Genomic DNA, 19,292 nt, shown 5'->3' on the forward strand with positions numbered 1-19,292 from the left:
GTTGGAAGAACACTGCAGATACGTTATAAAGGTCACTTCTGTTCAAATTGAAATGCGGATTTATAATTCTATTCTACCTGATGTAGATAGCAAAATGTCAACAATCTTTGTTGATAATGATTTCAGTGGCTTAATGACAAGAAATAATATAAACTGAACCAAAGGAAGTATCACAGAAAAATTTCTGGTTCCTTGGAGTAGGTTTCTTTTCAGCTTGCTTTTCCAAATGTGTGGCTCTTATTCCATTTACCACAATTATTGTGAACCAGGTTTTAAGCACTTGTTGCTATAATAAAGAAAAGTTAAAAATGACTGACAGTTTCAAAACAAGAAGACATTCATGCTGCCATGTCAGAAACCACTGCAGAATTCCACCTTATTTTTAAAGCCAAGCCAAAGCAGTCTTCTTGAGCATAAACTTATCTTTTCACTTATTTGCAAAATTTGAATTTATTAAAAATGTTCATAAGTAGCCTTTAATCTTTTTTTATTTTTGAAACGGAGTTTTGCTCCTGTTGCCCAGGTTGGAGTGCAATGCCACGATCTCGGCTCACCGCAACCTTGACCTTCTGGGTTCAAGCAATTCTCTTGCCTCAGCCTCCCAAGTAGCTGCGATTACAAGGCATAAGCCACCACGCCCGGCTAATTTTGTATTTTTAGTAGAGCTGGGGTTTTCCATGCATGTTAGTCAGGCTGGTTTCAAACTCTTGACCTCAGGTGATCTGCCCACCTCAGCCTCCCAAAGTGCTGGGATTACAGGTGTGAGCCACCGCGCCCGGCCGTGTTTAATTTTTACATTAAAATGGTATGAAGTTAATTTGTTAAAAAATATTTTAAATTTGTAAAAACAATCAATTTAAAATGTAACATTATTAAATGCATGCAACATTTTGTGTGTGTACACATTTACATGCATTATTCTGAAGGAAGCAACCACGAGCCAGGAATAAGAGCCATTGTTCAGAGGCCCCTGGTTTATGTTCTTCCTTATGGTGCTCAACTTGGACATGCTGTTCTCACTAGGACCTGAATTGCTCAACCAAGGTGAGAGCAATGTTTTCTTTCATTCAAACTTTTGTTAATGCAGCTTAAAATTACCTTGAATAGAATGTTTACTAGGCATGCTGCACTTTGGGTTCATAACAAACTTATTAACTATTGAACTTGAACTACCACTTAAAAAAATACAGTAGAAACACTCTTAAATGACTTCTACTTAGCCAGCTCCTAACACTAACTTAGTCTTATACTCCCCTTTCCCTCTGAAAACACCCACTGCACACTGACAATGTATGACTAGTTTACCTGTGTATTTCTGCACCCATGCAGTTTCATGCCAGTCACTGATACTTGTTGCTTTGCCTGTTTCTGCTTGTTGTATCTGTTATTCTTATTATGCAAATTCATTAAATATTACATAAACCACTGAAATGTGCATGTGAAAAAGAAAAATGAGGATGAATGCTTTGAAAGGACTAGATATAAACAAAACACTTTGAAGAAAGGAACTGCTGAAAAATTAGGTGTGAGTGAAACAACTATAAAAGGCTAGGGGGAAACTGTGAAAATCTAAAAGGATTTTGTACTCAGACTACTTCAAATGTGTCTAGTTCTCACTCTAAAGAATCTCAAACTGTTATTTTTAGATATGGATTCAACCATGGTTTATGCAAAATAAACCACTGTTTTGAACCTATACTCAGAGTCCTGTGCTTACATCCAAAGATTCACAAGTGAAGTATTCTTATACATTTTAAGTAAAAAATGTTCAAAAAATATATAATGATTTTTAAATGATTCCCACTTGAACCAACTTTTTAAAATTACCTACACATACCAACTGTGTCATACGAGAGAATTTCTACTAACTGAAGAATCACATTAATCACTGTGAAAATTCATCTTTCCAGATTATTGGAATCTTGTGAAATGGTGACTTGGTCATCAACCATACTAGCTATGCCTCCCGGTGTGCTTATTTCAATCTGGTAAACATGATTACCACAGCATCTTACTAAAAAAGAAATATGATAAAACAGGAATCAAAAGTAGACTAAGAAGCATATTCATAAATAATTCTCTATTTATATCTCAGAAGACAAGCTGTTTTCCTAACGAAATAGTGATGTCTTCACTGCTGGAGTTAATGACCATCTGTGGTGGGTGCTGATGGTGTCTGCCAGATCCCCTTTATAGGCCGGGGCACCTATTGTCCAGCTGCTGTGAGTGCTGGCTGCTGGAGAAAGACTTCCAATGGACAGGGACCGCCACACCCGGAAGGTTATATGCCATCATTCTCTACTCCACCCTCACTCAAGCAGCCTGCAGCCAATGACTAACACAGGTATAAAAGGCCTGCCTCTTTGCTCTTGCTCCAAAACTTCCCATGAGTCCAGGCTGAATCCAGACCACTGCTTAGACCACAAGCTTGTTTAGGCTCCTCCCCTGACCACCCTCCTTCCCTCACTCTTCTTCTCCTGAGAGCGCTCCTGCAGTAAATCACATATGCCCAAATCCATGTCCTGGGCTCTGCTTCTAACTAACATGACCTAACACAGTATCGATAATAAATAAAATTGTATTTATACCAGAGAGACAATGTCAATTGACACTTCATATGGAATCATCTTCTTACTATGGCATAAAACATCACAAACATTTAACCTCTAAGACTTACATAAATATTGTAGGCTTACACTGAAGCATAAGGTATAGTGGATACACACATACACAAATGCAAAATTATAAATTTTTTGAATGACAATTTTGACAATTTAATGAATACATGCTTTTAAAGGTATTATTTTAATACGGATACTTTCCAAACACTTAAAAGAATAAAATGACAAATGATGACTAAGTCCTCATACTTTTTAAAACAGTCTTTTACATGACTCAACTAAAGTATTTTTCCCTCTATCATGTCATCAAAAAGTAGCAATGTCTTTAAGTTGCCTAGTGCAATTTATAGCACCCTCTAGTAACAAATTACCCATGAGAAACAAGTGTGTCTCATTTAATAAATGAAATGTGTTACTGTAAATCTGTAGTTTAAAAAAAAAAAAAAACGGTTGGAGGAAAAAAAGCTACCTTATCAGGAATATTCATAGCGTCTAGGACCAATGAGTAAAGAAATATCACACATTACATTTCAGGATGGCACTTAAGGCTGGGGTAAGCAGCCCAAAGACAGCCTCAACTGGAAATCAGTATTTCCACAGAGCAAACTTACAAGATCTACTGTTGATTAGATGACAGCAACAGCAACAACAACAACAACAACAAAGGAAATCCACATAAGGAAAAAGTGAACTTCTTAAGAGGACGCGAGGGACCAAGGTAGGCACAAACGGTTATTGCTTATTAGACACTATCATAAGCAAGGCCTTCGGAATTTCTACACTTTGCCAGCACTCATGCCAAGGTTTCATAAACTCAGAAATAACTCTGCATTACATGAAGACCAGCTCCATACTATTCCATTTACAAGGTTCTATGTTGTATGGTTTGTGTGTGTGTGTGTGTGTGTGTGTGTGTGTATAACACATACATATTTAATACTCACTACTCTTACCTCCAGCACCCAGAACAGTGTTTGCCTCTTGGTAAATACAAATGAATGAATCCCAAGACCAACGGGAATGAATTAAAAAGTTTTAAATTGAAAAGTGACAGAATCAAATTTGCCCATCAGAAAAATCATTCTGGCTGTAGAGTGGAAATAAATGCACCAGCAAGGCCTGAAACCAGGAAGACCTTTGGTGGTTGTTATTTCTCTATTTACTGCAGGACACATTTTAGGCTTTACAAAAAATACTCATTAAGAAATGATATTCACTTATGTATAAAGCTAATCTGAAAGCTTGGTAATGTACTACATTAACTCTTTTAGAAGCTGAGCTACATTCCCTTTCAGCTTCCCCAATAACAGCTAAAACTGAAAAACAAAATAGCTAAAACTTACATAGCATTTATTATGTGTCAGGTGATCAAAACATTTGATTACTCATATCATGTATATCTTAGCAGAGGAGTGTTAACCTACAATACACTAAGATGATTCAGAATCTACGATGTTTGAATAGTTAAAAGAAAACAAATAAGAGGCTGGGCATGGTGGCTCACACCTGTAATCCCAGCACTTTGGGAGGCCAAGGTGGGTGGACCACCTGAGGTCAGGTGTTTGAGAGAAGCCTGGCCAACATGGTGAAATCCCATCTCTACTAAAAATACAAAAATTAGCCAGGCGTGGTGGTGGGCGCCTGTAATCCTAGCTACTCAGGAGGCTGAGGCAGGAGAATTGCTTGAATCTGGGAGGCGGAGGTTGCAGTGAGCTGAGATCATGCCACTGCACTCCAGCCTGGGTGACAAGAGAAAGACTCCATCTCAAAAAAAAAAAAAAAAAAAAAAGAAAAGAAAAAGAAATATAATCTTTCAATTTGACATGTTATGCTTAAGATAACATACAAATCAACTTCTCATAAATGCTAACAAAATTGCAATTAACAACATTTCATTTATGAGGTATTTTCTCACTTGTTAAATTTTTATTATTAAAAATATCACTTTAGTTGAAATTACTCCCAGAGATGCTAATAAAGTAAGTGACTATGTAAAATAATAAATAAATAATCTCTTCTTATAAGTAAGTCCTAAATAATTTTGTTTTTTCAATTTAGGTTACAGTTTTACAATGGAGTTCCCTGTTCAATAAATAACCACAACCCATGGTTATCTAGTAATTGGCAATTCATATCCATTATCTTATTAATATTATAAGAACATTGTGAGATAGGTAATATTATAATAACTTATGCCAAAGGGACTTGAGCTCAGAGTTCATATGATTAACTCAAGAAACTCAAGTAAGCAACCACAGTGTCAAGATGCAAACCTGAGTCTTCCACATCATCCTCGATACTCAAGTACTCTACAACCGTGTGAAAGCACCAAAACCAGAAGAGTGAATCAACTTGGCTGCATCCTTTACTCTTACATGGCAAAATTTTTCTTTTTTCCTTTTTGTCAAGGTAAGACAAGACCACACCAGCTCTTCAAAGTACATGACCATATATGATAAAAAAAAGAAAATTCAGAGAATACTAAAGTCTTTAGCTGAGACCTTCATGCTGCACTTCATTATTAGAATTACTGATAATGCACACCCACAGGTACATTTAAACACCTTCTTCTCCCATACTTGGACAGATAGCTCAAAGAAGGCAAAATGGTCAAAAGGAAGCCAGCAGAAGAGATTAAAAAAGATATAAAGGGCCAGGCACGGTGTCTCATGCCTGTAATCCCACCACTTTGGGAGGCCAAGGCGGGCGGATCACAAGGTGAGGAGATTGAGACCATCCTTGCTAACATGGTGAAACCTCATCTCTACCAAAAATACAAAAAATTAGCCGGGCGTGGTGGCGGGCGCCTGTAGTCCCAACTACTCGGGAGGCTGAGGCAGGAGAGTGGTGTGAACCTGGGAAGCGGAGCTTGCAGTGAGCAGAGATCGTGTCACTGCACTCCAGCCTGGGCAACAAAGTGAGACTCTGTCTCAAAAAAAAAAAAAGAAATAAAAATATAATCAATATTCCCCAAAATAACCCAAAATTTCATCATCACACAAATTCTAAAAGATTAATCAAAGATATTTCCTGGGCTTTTGCGTATCAATCTGAAGAGTAATGCCAGAGACAACAGCATAAATGACATACTTGATAGACTATTATTATACTTCATATGATGCTGGATTATGGGCAGGTAGGGGCACAGAGCAACAGGGTTGGAAAAATATATAGGGATGATCTTAAGAGCTTACAATCTAGAGGAAAGATTGCAGATGTGAAGAAAATTCAGAGAACAAGTCAGTGCTATGCTCTCTATGGAGGGCTCAGTGCAACAGTTCAGAGAATAAAGCAATCTGGGCAGGATTTGGACAGGTGGAAAAAAAGATGAGTACTACCAATGGGGGAACAAGATAAGGCAGGGCATCAGAGGGTGGAAAAATACACATAATTGTAGGCAAGTGAAGGAAAACAAACCGGACTAGAAAGTAGGCGGACAAATCAACAAGCAAAAAACAAATGACCCCATTAAAAAATGGGCAAAGGAAATGAATAGATCCTTCTCAAAAGAAAATATATACACGGCCAACAAGCATATGAAAAAATGTTCAGCATCACTAATCATCAGAGAAACGTAAATAAAAACCACAATGAGATACCATCTCACACCAGTCAGAAGGGCTATTGTTCAAAAGTAAAAAAATAACAGATACTGGTGAGGTTGTGGAGAAAAGGGAGCGTTTATATACTGCTAGTGGGAATGTAAATTACATCAGCCACTGTGGAAAGCAGTTGAGATTTCTCAAAGAACTTCAAAAAGAACGACCACTCAACCCAGAAATCCCATTACCACGTATATACACAAAGGAATATAAATCATTCTACCAAAAAGACACATGTACTCATATGTTCATTGCATGTTCACTGCAGCACTATTCAAAATAGCAAAGACATGGAATCAACCTAGATGCCCATCAATGGTGGACTGGATAAAGAAAATATGGTACATATACACCACAGAATACTATGCAGCCATTTAAAAAAATGAAATCATGTCCTTTGCAGCAACATGGATACAGCTGGGGGCCATTTTCCTAAGCAAACTGATGTAGGAAAAGAAAATGATTTCACTTATAAGTGGGAGCTAAATATTGAGTACACGTGGAAATAAAAATGGAGACAATAGATACTAGGGCCTACTTGAGGGGAGAGGGTAGGAAGACAGTGATGGCTGAAAAACTACATATAGGGTACTATGCTCACTACCTAAGTCATTTTTACACCCAACACCAGCAACAGGCAATTTACTCAGGTAACAAACCTGAATATGTACCCCCGAACCTACAATAAAAGTTGGGGGAAAAAAAATAGAAAGTAGGCAGAATATCAGGGTAAGCTGGGTGAAAAAAGGTAACACGGGAAACTGAAAGCAAGGCAAGAATTTTGGCTTGAATAGTTAACTGGGAAAAAATGCAGTATAAGTTCTTAAATAGGAAAACTGCATGAAAATGTTGTATTTTAATAAGACTGTATATTATGTATAACAGTATGATATTAAAATGCATAAATGGAAGAGAAAGCATACAGAAAGGCAGACAGGTTAAGACACCCCTTGAAAGAATCCATACATAAGGTAAAATGAGTGATAGCACTTTCTGTTCATAGGCCCAGAAAAGGTAAATCCAAGGATCACTTTAAAGGGAAAATTATAGGACTTTGTGAGAAAATAGAAGTAAAGAGGCTGGGCTGGGCGCAGTGGCTCACACCTGTAATCCCGGCACTTTGGAAGGCCGAGGCAGGTGGGTCACTTGAGGTCAGGAGATTGAGACCAGCCTGGCTAACATGGTAAAACGCTGTCTCTACTAAAAATACAAAAAATAGTTAGGCATGGTGGTGTACATTTATAATCCCAGTTACTTGGGTGGCTGAGGCAGGAGAATAGCTTGAACTTGGGAGGCAGAGGTTGCAGCAAGCTGAGATCACACCACTGCACTCAAGTCTGGGTGACAGAGTGAGACTCCATCTCAAAAAAAAAAAAAAAAAAAAAAAAAAGAAAGAGACCAAAATAGAGAAGAATCCAAAAAGAATCCAACATTATTTAAAAGTTTCCAGCTTGGAAAACTGATCAAGAAGATTAGTGATAGGCCAAAGGAAACTAGACAGTTCAAGAGAAGCAAGTCAATCTGAGTAAAAAAGATTTTAATGAATATTATATGTATTTAAATGTCAAAAAGTAAATCTTTCATATTTAAATATTCCACAAAGCCTTCAAGATATTTGATGAATAGCATTTTTTCTAGTTTAAATATATAGAAATTAATTCATCAGAAGAGTTTTCAGTTTCATTTCCAAAGAAAACCTTACATGACACATGAAGACATCTGATGAGGCTTTTCTATTATTCTAAGTAGTGCTGAAAAAAAAATTATCTTAAAAAGGTAATGAAACTGAAAGATTAGTGGTAAAATTTTTGAATAAAAATTGAGATTTTATTATATTCATAATAAAAGCTTCCACCTACTCCATTTAGTCATCAAAACTGTGATTTTTTAAATGAGATATACTCACAATGACATTTCTTAGTTATCCCATTTTCTCATGAGAGACTACACTGTCAGCTGGCGAAAAGGAAAAGCAGTCTCCATGGCCGACAACTGATCCATTATAAAACTGCACACGCATGAAATGGAAATGCAAAGGTAAAAAAAATTACAGGTGAACTGTTTCCTAGCTTTGTAGAATTGCCTTCAAGGCCTGTGACCAGTCTACTCAATGTGGAGGTATAATAGATAATGAGTCAAAGTATAAAATGTGTTGAAAGAAAATACACACAAGGTTTGATTATACAAATTTGGTATTAAAATTTTCACATATACAAAAATGGGCTGATAATCTGCCTTTTTTTACTGTCCTAGTGTATTTTTTGAAATCAACGTTATACTGGACCCATACAATGAGTTGGAGGAAATAATCCCCCTTTTCCTGTTCTCTGAAAGAGTTTGTGGAGATCAGAATTATCTATGCCTTGAACGTGTGGCAGAACTCATTCTTAAAACTGTACCGAATGTCTTCCCAATAGAAGGATTTTTACTTACTGACCAATCTAACAGTTATAGGACTATGCAGGTTTCTCACACCTTTTTCAATCAGTTTGGTAATTTACACATTTCAAGATTACTATGCATGTTAAACTTTGAGGAACATTACGTCAGAAAACTAACTCCTGTCCACCTCCCAAATTAAATGCTATTTTGTCCAATTTTTTAGTTTTCTTTTTTCAACTCCAGAAATGAGACATCGTGACCACAGCTTTACACAGTCAGTATGCTTTAGACTGTTTGCTCGGTAATCCTTTTTGCATCTCGGAAAATTCTCCAGGGATTATTTTCCTTCCTCCTAAAACTACTTCTTTTAAAATTGTCATAGGGGACCTATTGGTAGAAAACACATTCAGCTTTTGTATGTTTGAAAATTTTGGCTGAGTGTGGTGGCTCACGCCTGTAATCTCAGCACTCTGGGAGGGCAAGACGGGCGGATCACGAGGTCAGGAGTTCCACACCAGCCTGGCTAATATGGTGAAACCCTGTCTCTACTAAAAATACAAAAATTAGCCAGCCATGGTGGCATGCGCCTGTAGTCCCAGCTACTCAGGAGGCTGAGGCAGGAGAATCACTTGAACGCAGGAGGTGGAGGTTGCAGTGAGCTAAGATCGTGCCACTGCACTCCAGCCTGGGTGACAGAGCGAGACTCCGTCTCAAAAAAAAACCAAAAAAAAACCAAAAAAAAACCACAAGTGTCTTTTTGCCCACACTTAGGGAAAACAGTTTTGCTGAGTATACAATTGTAGATTAACAGCTATTTTCTCTGGGCATTTTGAAGATATTATTCCACTTTACATGGCTTCCAGGGTTGCTGTTGTAAAGTTCACTGTTTAATTGTTGTTCCTTTATAAATAAGTCTTTTCTCTTTGATGGCTTTTCAGGTATTTCTCTGTCTCTTGTGTTCATCAGTTTCTCTCTGATGTATCTACATAAGAATTTCTTTATATTTGTATGCATAGATTTGCTCTCTGCAAATTCATGTTTAATCCTGTAAACTCCCAGCTATTATTTCTTTGAACAGTGCCTCTACTCATTCTATTAGATCCTTCTGAAAGTCTGATTAGAAAAATGTTGTATCTTCTCTGTCTATTCTCTATTTTTTTTTTTTTTGAGACAACCTGTCAACCCAGGCTGGAGTGTAGTGATGTGATCCTAACTCACTGTGGCCTTGACCTCCCAGGCTCAAACAACCCTCTCACCTCAGCCTCCTGAGTGCCTAGAACTACAGTCATACATGCACCACCATGCCCAGCTAAGTTAGTTTGTTTTTCTAGAGACAGGGTCTCACTATGTTGCCCAGACAGATGGGGATCCTTCCACCTCAGCCTCCCAAAGTGCTGGGATTACAGTTGTGAGCCACCATACCTGGCCTATCCTCTATGTCTTAATAGTTCTCTCATATGCTATCTCTTTTTTCTCTATTCTATATTCTGCATATTATCTTCAAATCTATCTTCCAATCCACACTAATTTTCTCTTTAGCTATATCTCATCTACTAGTAAACCATCCATTGAGTTTATACTTTGAATTGTTTTTTCACTCCTAGAAGGACTACTGGTTCTTTTTCCGATCTGGTCATTTTTTAGCATGTATTATTCCGTAATATTACAACCAAATCTCTTTTTAATTAAAAAAATACACATTTATATTTGATATCTAATAATTCCAACAGTCTCTTTAGGTCTAATTCTACTATTTGTTGTTTCCACTTCTTTCACTCATAGTGCTTTGCTTCTTGGATGTTTGTGATTTTTGATAGTAAAATCATGTCTGTAAAACTTTCTTTGCTATTTCCTTAAGATCTAAGTAAATCTTCCAGAGAAGATTTACGTTTGCTTTGCTAGTGCTGTTGGGAACACTACCAACTCGTAAGTAGAATAAACTATATTCATACTGGTTTGTGTGATATACATAATATATGATGGAGTCTTCCTCTGTGCAGTGACTCACTGCATCCTCCACCTTCGGATTCAAGCAATTCTCCCTGCCTCGACCTCCACAGTAGCTGGGATTACAGGTGCCTGCCACCACGCCTGGCTAATTTTTGTATTTTTAGTAGAGATGGGGTTTTCCCATGTTGGCCAGGCTGGCCTTGAACTCCTGACCTCAGGTGATTCGCCTGCCTCAGCCTCAAGCAGTGCTGTGATTACAGGCATGAGCCACCGTGCCTGGCTGGGATTTTTTTTTTTTAAATCACGTAAGTGGATAACAAACTGAAGCGCTGCAAACCTGTATGATGTTTGGTTTAAGGTTGTGACTCAGGGAAGGCTTTTACTACTTATCTGTTTCCTTCACCCAAAGCCAATGCGAAGCCAGAAAAGTTTCCCCTCCATCTCCCTTTGCAGGCTAGATTTTTATTTTCTCATTTACTCTTTTACTGAGCAGTAGCCTTCTCTACCTCTTGAGTGCCTTAGAGGCTGTCTCCTATATACAAAGTATGAAAATGGTAAACCCAAAGAACTAGTTCACAATTCACTGGTGGATTTCTCCAGCATAACTTGTGCCCTCAGGCAGCTTATTTGCTTCTCTAAATTCCTGCTCCCATTTTATTTTTTCAAGCTTAAGAACTTTTCTTACTCTTGCCAGGTGATCTATGCAGTTGATAGAAAGACTACTCAACTGCATAGATCACCTGGCAGGAGCAAGGAAAATTCCTTATCTAGCACTTTAGGGGTTTAATAATGACTGTGGCCACATGCAGTGGCTCATGCCTGCAATCCCAGCACTTTGGGAAGCCAAGGCAGGAGGATTTCTTGGGCCCAGGAGTTTGAAGCCAGCCTGGGCAACATAACAAGACCCTGTCTCTACTAAATAAATAAATAAACACGCAAGCAAACTGCGTGTGGTGGAACATGTTTCCAGTCCCAGCTACTCAGGAGGTCGAGGTGAAAGGACTGCTTGAGCCCAGAAGTTCAAAGCTATAGTGAGACAGGGTCTTGCTCTATCTCCCAGGCTAGAGAGCAATGGCACAATCATGGCTCACTGTAGCCTCGACCTTCCAGACTCAAGAGATCCTCCTGCCTCAGCATCCCTAGTAGCTGGGACTATAAGTGAGTGTTACAACACCTCAGGCTAATTTTTTTTTTTTTTAATTTTCAGTAGAGATGAAATCTCACTATGTTGCCCAGGCTAGTCTCGAACTCCTGGGGTCAAGTGATACTTCCACCTCAGCCTCTCAAAGTGCTGAGACTACAGGCATGAGCCACTGCACCAGGCCCTAAGATTGCCTTTTTCTTTCTGCTTCTGTAGTTGGAATATACTGCATACATTAAATTAACAGATCAATGGATAGGATTAGTCTCATTGTTCTTGTTATGTACTGTAAAATTCAATGGTGAAATTAATCATTAATATTACATTTTAATAGTGTCCTTGAGAAGGTTCTGTAGATGCTATGTCTATTTTGCTATAGAGAAGTTATCTATTATTACAGATTAAGCTTGTTTAGCTTTGACCATATCTATCTCAGTCTGAGATAATGTTTTCTTTAAAAACTGCTATAAATCTATTTTTAAAATAAATAAGAATTGGGTTAATTAAAAGTATATAAACAGCAGTTTCATTTGATCAATTGTACTAATATTTTTACTAAGTTTTGCTTTTGATAAAAAACATAAAAACTGACATTTCTAAAACTTTAATATGAAAAAGGCATCTCTAAAACATGGAAAGTCATGGAAACATTGCAAATAAGAATAGCAATTTGTTTTCAAATTTTCAAGGACCTTTACATATAACAAGGTCCCTTACTATATGGAATAAGTATACTCATCCATTCATTCAAAAATATTTGAGAAACTACTATGCATAAGTTACCCACTAAGAAAATTTCTGTTTACCCAAATCCTATTTTCCTGGCAATTTTATAGTATTGGATTATAGATAAGTTAGATGGAATTCTGCCATCTAAATGGCAGATGGCAGGAAACATGCCAAGACACTATGAACTCTTCAGGCAATATAGATTATGATTAAAGTTTAAGCATATAATATTTTTCTGTCACAGACTTCTTCCTGTTTTAAAATTGTTTAACCTAACCTGTAGTAAAAAAGGAAGATCATTCAGATTTCTTCCTGTTTTAAAATTATTTAACCTAACCTGTAGCAAAAAAGGAGGATCATTCTCACATCAAGGATTACTTTAAACAGAACTTGAGAGAATTTACAGAACCTTGTATTCAAAATATTTAAAAGTGTGCATGACTTTTTATAAAGTATCTGAAAATGAAAAACAAAAACATATGTTCATACAAAAATTTGTACATGAACGTTCATAGCAGCATTATATTTATCTATTTGTTTATTTTTTAGACAGAGTCTTGCTCTGTTGCCTAGGGTGGAGTACAGTGGCACAATCATGGCTCACTGCAGCCTCAAACTGTTCAAGCAATCCTCCCACCTCAGCCTCCCAAGTAGCTAGGACTACAGACACATACCACACCATGCCCAGCCAATTTTTAAATTTTTGTCAAGATGGGTGTCTCACTATTTTGCCCAGGCTAATCTCCAAAGCAGCATTACTTATAACAGCCAAAAGATGGAAACAACCCAAATGTCCATCTCCTGATGAACAGAGAGACAAAATGTGGTATATCTGTACAATGAAATAGTAAGTCATAAAAAGTATGAAGTACTGGCTGGGCATGGTGGCTCACATCTGTAATTCCAGCACTTTGGGAGGCCGGGGCAGGCGGATTGCCTGAGGTCGGGAGTTCGTGACCAATCTGGCAAACATGGTGAAACCCCATCTCTACTAAAAATACAAAAAAATTAGGCGAGCATGGTGGTGTGCACCTGTAATCTCAGCTACTCCGGAGGCTGAGGCAGGGGAATTACTCGAACCAGGGAGGTGGAGGTTGCAGTGAGATCGAGCTACTGCACTGCAGCCTGGGTGGCACAGTAAGACTCCGTTTAAAAAAAAAAAAAAAAAAAAGGTATGAAGTACTGATGTGTACTACAACATGAAAGAACCTAGAAAACATTATGCTAAGTGAAAGAAGTTGGTCACCAGGGACTACACATTTGTATGTTTACCTTTATATGAAATGTCCAGAAGAGGCAAATATATAGATACGAAAATTCAGTTACTGGTTGTTTAGGACTGGGGAGGATGGTGAGCTTGCTTGGGCATTAATAGTTAAAGGGTTCCGGGTTTCTTTCTGAGGTAAGGAAAATGATATAAAATTCACGTGGTGATAGCTGCACAACTTTGTGAATATACTAAAACCACTGAATTGCACACTTTAAATGATGGAACAATATGGTACATGAGTTATATCGCAATAAAGTTGTTACCAAGAAAAAAAGCCACATACAGATAAAACAGATAAAAACATGCAGATAAAAGATATTATAAAAACAATCTATAATATATATCAACCTTAAGAAGTTTTGACCAGATGTCACAAGCACTATTTTTAAGGGAAATGAGTCAGAACAGAACTGTGACCCTCTTTCCCCTTTGAGTAGATATTGCCTTTGAAACAGGAAACAAAGGTAGAAATAAAGGATATTATTTTGATATTTTGAAAGCATGATTTCTTAGGAATGCAAGTGGGGTAGAGCTTGGGTTTTTAAAAAATACATATGAACAAATTATCTGAAGGTGGAAATGTACAATAACATCTCCAAGTTGACAGTTAAACTAAATTTCCGACAATAACATGCTTAGTTGATGGGAATAAACTATTCATTGTGCTTATTCACTGGTAGCTGTAAAAATTGGGCCTATATGGCATGCTAAACTACTCAGGGAGGTTATAAAGACCTTATACAGCAGGGCCGTAGATGAAGGCTCATTACTAAATGATCTAAAGACAGCTTACATAAGTGAACTCAAACACACGTGAGGCAGGCCGGGTGCGGTGGCTCACACCTGTAATCCCAGCACTTTGGGAGGCTGAGACAGGCGGATCACGAGGTCAGGAGTTTGAGACCAGCCTGGTCAACACGGTGAAACCCCGTCTCTACTAAAAAGACAACAAATTATCCAGGCATGGTGGCGGATGCCTGTAATCCTAGCTACTCAGGAGGCTGAGGCAGAAGAATCGCTTGAACCCAGGAGGCAGAAGTTGCAGTCAGTCAAGGTTGAGCCACTGCACTCCAGCCTGGGCGACAGAGCTAGACTTTGTCTCAAAAAGCAAAACAAAACAAAACAAAAAACAGACATGAGGCTAGAGAAGTGGCTGGTATTGATTACAGAAGCCTCAAGAGAAAGGCTTTTTCTCTTGCTATAATGCTTGGCATTTTGGAAGGGATGGGCAGATACCCCTATATGGACAGGTGTAATCCATCCTGTCAGGGGCTAGAACTCTGAGGTCCCTGAGAGTGTGAAGCTAAACTGCAGTGGAGAAGAAAAAAGGTCTGTCGTCTGAGGCTCTCCCTGGTCTTCCAGGACAAGAGATTCTAGGCCTGCTGAGAATGGGGGGGGCCGAGGCGGGGAAGAGCTAAAGGCCTCCTTTGTACCTTGACCTGATGGGAGAAAAATGACAGAAGCCAGTTCTCATAGCAGCAGTGACTGCAGAGCAACACAGTCCAGGGAGAGAAGTGAATAGGAAACATACACATGACAAGAAGCTGCATAACTGGCAAGGCCTAGCATAAAACTGAAAATGCGGTGCTTTGTTCATGAATTACTAATAATTTCAGAACAGTGACAGCAGAGCATTACACCCAATGTGGGGCTCTTGTACGTGCAGGGATCTCTACAACTGCATAGGTCATATCCCCCTTAAGTCAGTCCTGATTCCTGAGCAGCAAGAGCAGCAGTGGTAGCAAAAATCCAGAAGGCAAAGGAAAGTTCAAAGCACAAAACCAAGATCATGTAAAATCCCGCTACCACTAAGATTTTAGTGTACATAACCATGTATATCCCAGAGATTTTTCTTTTCTTTATTTTTTGTAGAGATGAGGTCTCACTATGTTTCTCAGGCTGGTCTTGAACTCCTGGCCTCAAGGGATCTTCCCATCTTGGCCTCCCAAAGTGCCTCCCAAAGTGCTATGGTGGCATATGCCACCACACCCAGGCACCTAGAGATCTTTCTGCATACATATATACATGCAGATATTTTCCACATCCATATATACATGTAGATATTTGTATTTACTCATATAATGTTCTGTATATTGTACATTCTCTTCTGTAGCTTTTCTAAAACTTATTTTGGAGAGCCTTCCAAAGTATTAATAAAAGTAGCTCATGTTAATCCATTACATACATTATAGAACATATAGACCCATGTTCCATTTAACCAAAGCCCTACTGTTGGGTTTCTAAACAGTCTTAGGTTTTTCATTATTACAAATTATGTGCATTGAATATCAATAGAGTTAAATGAAGATTGAATAAGACAATCAATACAAAGCCCTCCACAGAGTACTTGGCATCTAACAAGCACTCTATCAATGTTAGTGATTTTTAAAAATATTGCGTCCTGGATGGGCGCAGTGGCTCACGCCTATTATCCCAGCACTTTGGGAGGCCGAAGAGGGAGGAATACGTGAGCTCAGGAGTTCGAGATCTCTCTGGCCAACATGGTGAAACCCCATCTCTACTAAAAACACAAAATTAGCCGGGCGTGGTAGCAGGCACCTGTAATCCCAGCTACTCAGGAGGCTGAGGCAGGAGAATCGCTTGAATCAAAGAAGCAGAGGTTGCAGTGAGCCGAGATCATGTCACCACACTCTGGCCTGGGCAACAAAGCTAGACTCCATCTCAAAAAAAATAAATAAAAGAAAATAAAAGAAAATATTGTGTCCTGTGTAAGGCTGAACTAATTTACATTCCCAACAGCACCGTAAAAGGGACTGGTTTCCCTAAATCTTTGCCAATTCTTGTAATATTTTGCCTTTTGTGCTTCTATGAATAGTCTGTTCATGTTCTTTGACAGTTCTCCTAATGGATTCCTCATGCTTTTTAAATTTTAATTTCTATATTGGGGATATCAATCCTTCATCATAGATATAATAAGTACTTTTTTTTTTCCTTAAAAATTAACTTAGGACTTACCTCCAGTTCCTAGGACCTTCAGGAGCTCAAAATTTTCTATCCCCACCTTCTCTGCATGTCCTGTCAAATTAGCTAAAAGAAAAAAAGAGAGAGAAAAAAAAAATTAAGAGGCTCAGCAATAGAAGAAGGCTCCTGGGGGCTTCTCAGGTACCAGCAATGCTCTATTTCTTGACTTGAGTGATTAACCAGGGGTTGCTTTATAATTATTTGTTAAATGGTATAGTATATTTTACATAAATTTCTGTATGTTATACATTACAATAAAACTTTTTTTGGAATTTAGGAACTATATATATCATTTGTACCAAAGATTAACATAAATTAAGGTGTTTATTAGACTCTCTACTGACCAATATACTCCAAAAACAAATGAAAATTCTAATATGTAGACAGATACATAGTGGGGAAAAACTGGATGGATTGAGAAGATGTATTAATTTATTCAACAAACATTTACTGAGTATCAATTAAGTTAAATGCCATCCCCAGGTTCTAGGGTAGGTTCTAGTTCCACTTCTGCCACTAAATACCTGGACATGATATAGTATGCATTCGTCACTTGAATACTCTATGTCTCCATTACTACATCTCTGAAATGAAAGTGTTAGTCTCAATGAACTCTAGGATCCCTGTCAGCTCTAAAACTTTAGGACTAGGTTTAAAAATATAAACTCTTCAAAAATGTATTTTCTGTCTTGAACAAATAAAATTAGGATATCTTATAAATTAGCATTTTCCATAACATATTCCATTGAATTCTAGTCCTATCTTAAAATAGGTGTTCTGTTTGGGGGAGAGGTGGGGAGCAGAGTGCTTTGGTAGAATAAATGTGGAAATGGTGGGCTTAAACAAAGTTAAATGATTTCTTTCCTGCTGAACCTTACAGATCCTGTGTTATGAAAATATGCATGTAGATCATCAAGACTAAGATACATTTGTCAATTTATTTAACCACAAAATTATTTTTAAGGTAGTATCTATTAATATTATGTGAACTAGTACTCTGCAGAAGTGGTTAAGAAAGGCTTGATCCAAATCCTAGTTATGCCATTTAAAAGCTGTGTGACCTTGCCAAATTACTTGTCTATGTCTCAGTGCCCAATAATGTAAATGGGCATAAAACTACTTATCCTCAAAGCATACTGATATCTGCAATTTACTTTGAAATGTATTTTTTTAAATAAGATAAATTTATAAATAAATATAGCTATGAACACGTATGTCAAAAGCAAATACAACAAAATACTACTTGCAGAATTTAGGTAGTGAGTATAAGGGTATTCAACATACAATTCTTTCAAATTCTCTGTATATTAGAAAATGGCCATTATAAAATGACAGAAAACAAAATAATACCTACCACATAGAATTTAATGAGGATTAAATGAGTTAAATTTATACAGTGCTTGCTGTGTGCCAATAAGCAGTATTATATATAAGGGTTTGTAAATAAATTAATGCTTTGGGACTACAACTTTAAGAAAATAAAACTCAACTAAGAACTTTTGGAATTAAAAGCTTCAGGGCATAAATAATTTCAGTGTCTTTCCAAAGTTTAACTAAACTCATAATTTAAAATTTTAAAAAATTGTGGTTGAAAATACATAACATATCCTTTGCCCACTTTTTCCTTCATTTCAACAGACATTTCTCAAAAGAAGACATTCACACAGCCAACAGACACATGAAAAAATGCTCATCATCACTGGCCATCAGAGAAATGCAAATCAAAACCACAATGAGATACCATCTCACACCAGTTAGAATGGCGATCATTAAAAAGTCAAGAAACAACAGGTGCTGGAGAGGATGTGGAGAAATAGGAACACTTTTACACTGTTGGTGGGATTGTAAACTAGTTCAACCATTATGGAAAACAGTATGGCGATTCCTCAAGGATCTAGAACTAGATGTACCATATGACCCAGCCATCCCATTCCTGGGTATATACCCAAAGGATTATAAATTATGCTGCTATAAAGACACATGCACACGTATGTTTATTGCAGCACTATTCACAATAGCAAAGACTTGGAATCAACCCAAATGTCCATCAGTGACAGATTGGATTAAGAAAATGTGGCACATACGTGTGCATGTGTCTTTATAGCAGCATAATTTATAATCCTTTGGGTATATACCCAGTATATTATTGCAGCACTATTCACAATAGCAAAGACTTGGAATCAACCCAAATGTCCATCAGTGACAGATTGGATTAAGAAAATGTGGCATATATACACCATGGAATACTATGCAGCCATAAAAAAGGATGAGTTTGTGTCCTTTGTAGGGACATGGATGCAGCTGGAATCCATCATTCTTAGCAAACTATCACAAGAACAGAAAACCAAACACCGCATGTTCTCACTCATAGGTGGGAACTGAACAATGAGATCACTTGGACTCGGGAAGGGGAACATCACACACCGGGGCCTATCATGGGGAGGGGGGCGGGGGGAGGGATTGCATTGGGAGTTATACCTGATGTGAATGACGAGTTGATGGGTGCAGCACACCAACAAGGCACAAGTATACATATGTAACAAACCTGCACGTTATGCACATGTACCCTACAACTTACAGTATAATAATAATAAATTAAAAAAAAAAAAAAAAAA

At 37.7% G+C, this 19,292-nt stretch overlaps 1 protein-coding gene across 11 annotated transcripts in view; it reads right to left on the reverse strand.

The window, feature by feature from the left end:
* The window catches only part of RPS6KA5 (ribosomal protein S6 kinase A5), a 202,467-nt gene that overhangs the window by 124,057 nt on the left and 59,118 nt on the right, over nucleotides 1-19,292 (reverse strand). For 10 of the 11 annotated variants that reach the window (XM_025391178.1, XM_025391176.1, XM_025391179.1 and 7 more), the window contains exon 2: nucleotides 16,672-16,743. The exons of the other annotated variant lie outside the window; for it this stretch is intronic. In XM_025391178.1, the coding sequence (XP_025246963.1) occupies nucleotides 16,672-16,743 (72 nt within the window). The remainder of the gene's footprint in view (nucleotides 1-16,671; nucleotides 16,744-19,292) is intronic. 11 annotated transcript variants of the gene reach the window in all.

The sequence above is a fragment of the Theropithecus gelada genome, chromosome 7b, assembly GCF_003255815.1.
Source record: "Theropithecus gelada isolate Dixy chromosome 7b, Tgel_1.0, whole genome shotgun sequence".
NCBI classification, from domain to species: domain Eukaryota; kingdom Metazoa; phylum Chordata; class Mammalia; order Primates; family Cercopithecidae; genus Theropithecus; species Theropithecus gelada.